This window comes from Myotis davidii, unplaced genomic scaffold (genome assembly GCF_000327345.1).
Source record: "Myotis davidii unplaced genomic scaffold, ASM32734v1 scaffold512, whole genome shotgun sequence".
Classification (NCBI taxonomy): domain Eukaryota; kingdom Metazoa; phylum Chordata; class Mammalia; order Chiroptera; family Vespertilionidae; genus Myotis; species Myotis davidii.
The window spans coordinates 1,249,734-1,251,379 of record NW_006284323.1 but is presented as its reverse complement, the minus strand read 5'-3'; the positions used below and the strand labels follow the sequence as shown (position 1 = coordinate 1,251,379).

Here is a 1,646-nt window from a genome sequence, read left to right as displayed (position 1 = left end):
TAGAAAAACAGAGGCTCAGAAAATAAGTGACTTTCCCCCCTGAAACCCAAACCTAGAGCTGCTAAGCGCAGGCCCGCCAGCTGCGGGGTGACCCAGGTTCCCCGGGAGACGTCTTAGGAGGTGGAAGGAGGGAGGAGCGAGGCAGGGCCGCCTGTCTGTCCGCAGTGGCCTGTCTCCCTCCCGTGGGAGCCACGGGCTGCGCTGATGGCGCGATGACCTGGTCTGTCTCAGGGAAAACGTCGGACATGCTGAACGCCGCGATGGTGCCCCTCATCGAGCCCGGGCAGTGTAACGGCAGATACGTCTACAACAACCTGGTCACGTCCACCATGGTCTGCGCCGGGTACCTGCGGGGCAGCGTGGATTCCTGCCAGGTGTTTGCCGCTTTCTGCTCTTGCCTACCCCACTGAGTCCATGCCCCTTCTCCCCGCTGAGAGAGAAGGTTCCCTGTCCCTGGGATACAGGGTTTTATATTAGCTAAGTGTCCATGGAACAGAAACAAGTGTTGGACTGTTTTAAAATACAGACACCAATTGACTTAGTAGCTCTTAGCTCATCTACTAGTAGACTAAAATTCATCGCTGGCATAGTCTCTCTTGGGGATTCTATTACTCTTACCTATTGGAGGAGAGATGACACCCACACCCCCACTGGGACCCCCACCCTCTGTGCAAGGTCATGGCGTGTGCGGTTGTGGCTTGACGTCGCTCTGTTGCGTGCTTGTCCCCCAGGGCGACAGTGGCGGCCCTCTGGTCACGTTGAAAAGCAGCATCTGGTGGCTGATTGGGGACACGAGCTGGGGGTCCGGCTGCGCCAAGGCGAACAGGCCAGGAGTGTACGGAAACGTGACGATGTTTACAGACTGGATCTATCGACAAATGAAGGTGATTTCCCTGTCCTGGCTCAGCGCTCGGACACGTCACAGCCCAGGTGTCTATGAGCCGTGGTCCCGCTGCCGGGAGCTGAGGGCCATCCCCCCTTACCGCCCCCCGCCCCCCGGCGTCCACCCGTCACTGCTGGGGGCCTCGCTTGCACGCCGCCCAGTGGGTGTAGATGAAGCAGCCGGTCCCAGCGTGGCAGGGCTGACGTCACACAGGCTGTGCTCTGCTGACCACAGTCCGGCTCAGCTGGCTCCACCCAGACTTCGGTGAGGGCAGAGAGCACAGGGACGCAAATTAGCCAGTGGAGTCGGGACGGTGCCCTGTCCTTTTCTGGGCCGAGTGCACCCCGGGCAGGTCCCAAAGTCTGGGGTGGGGGAGCAGCTGGGGCTCTCTGGTGCACACAGAGGCGGTGAAGACGGGAGGTCCGGGGGGCTCCCTGCCATCCTGCCCTCGGGACTCCGGGCCTGACCACGCTGCCCAGCAGGGACCTCTCCCTGGTGCTACCTGGATCGCGGGCGAGAGCCAGGTCCCTCTCCATCCCAGGGCCCCTGCCAGGGCTGGGCTGCCGGTGAGAGAAGTCTTCACTTTGTGTCCCCCCAAGTCTCCAGTCTGGGGATGGGGACAGGACCTGAGGGCATTGTCTGACGTGGCCCCCAATAAAACCAGAGGACCTCATCCCTTCTAGTGGCCACAGCGGCTGGCCGGTCTGCACCCGGCAGAGGGCCGAGGGCTGGAAGGGGCACCCGGATGTCCTGTTGGGGGCTG

At 61.9% G+C, this 1,646-nt stretch overlaps 1 protein-coding gene across 2 annotated transcripts in view; it reads left to right on the top strand.

Moving 5' to 3' along the window:
* TMPRSS2 (transmembrane protease, serine 2) overlaps positions 1-1,646 on the top strand; it is a 28,462-nt gene that overhangs the window by 26,186 nt on the left and 630 nt on the right. For both annotated transcript variants that reach the window (XM_006754330.2, XM_006754329.2), the window contains exons 12-13: positions 232-374; positions 732-884. In XM_006754330.2, the coding sequence (XP_006754393.1) occupies positions 232-374; positions 732-884 (296 nt within the window). The remainder of the gene's footprint in view (positions 1-231; positions 375-731; positions 885-1,646) is intronic.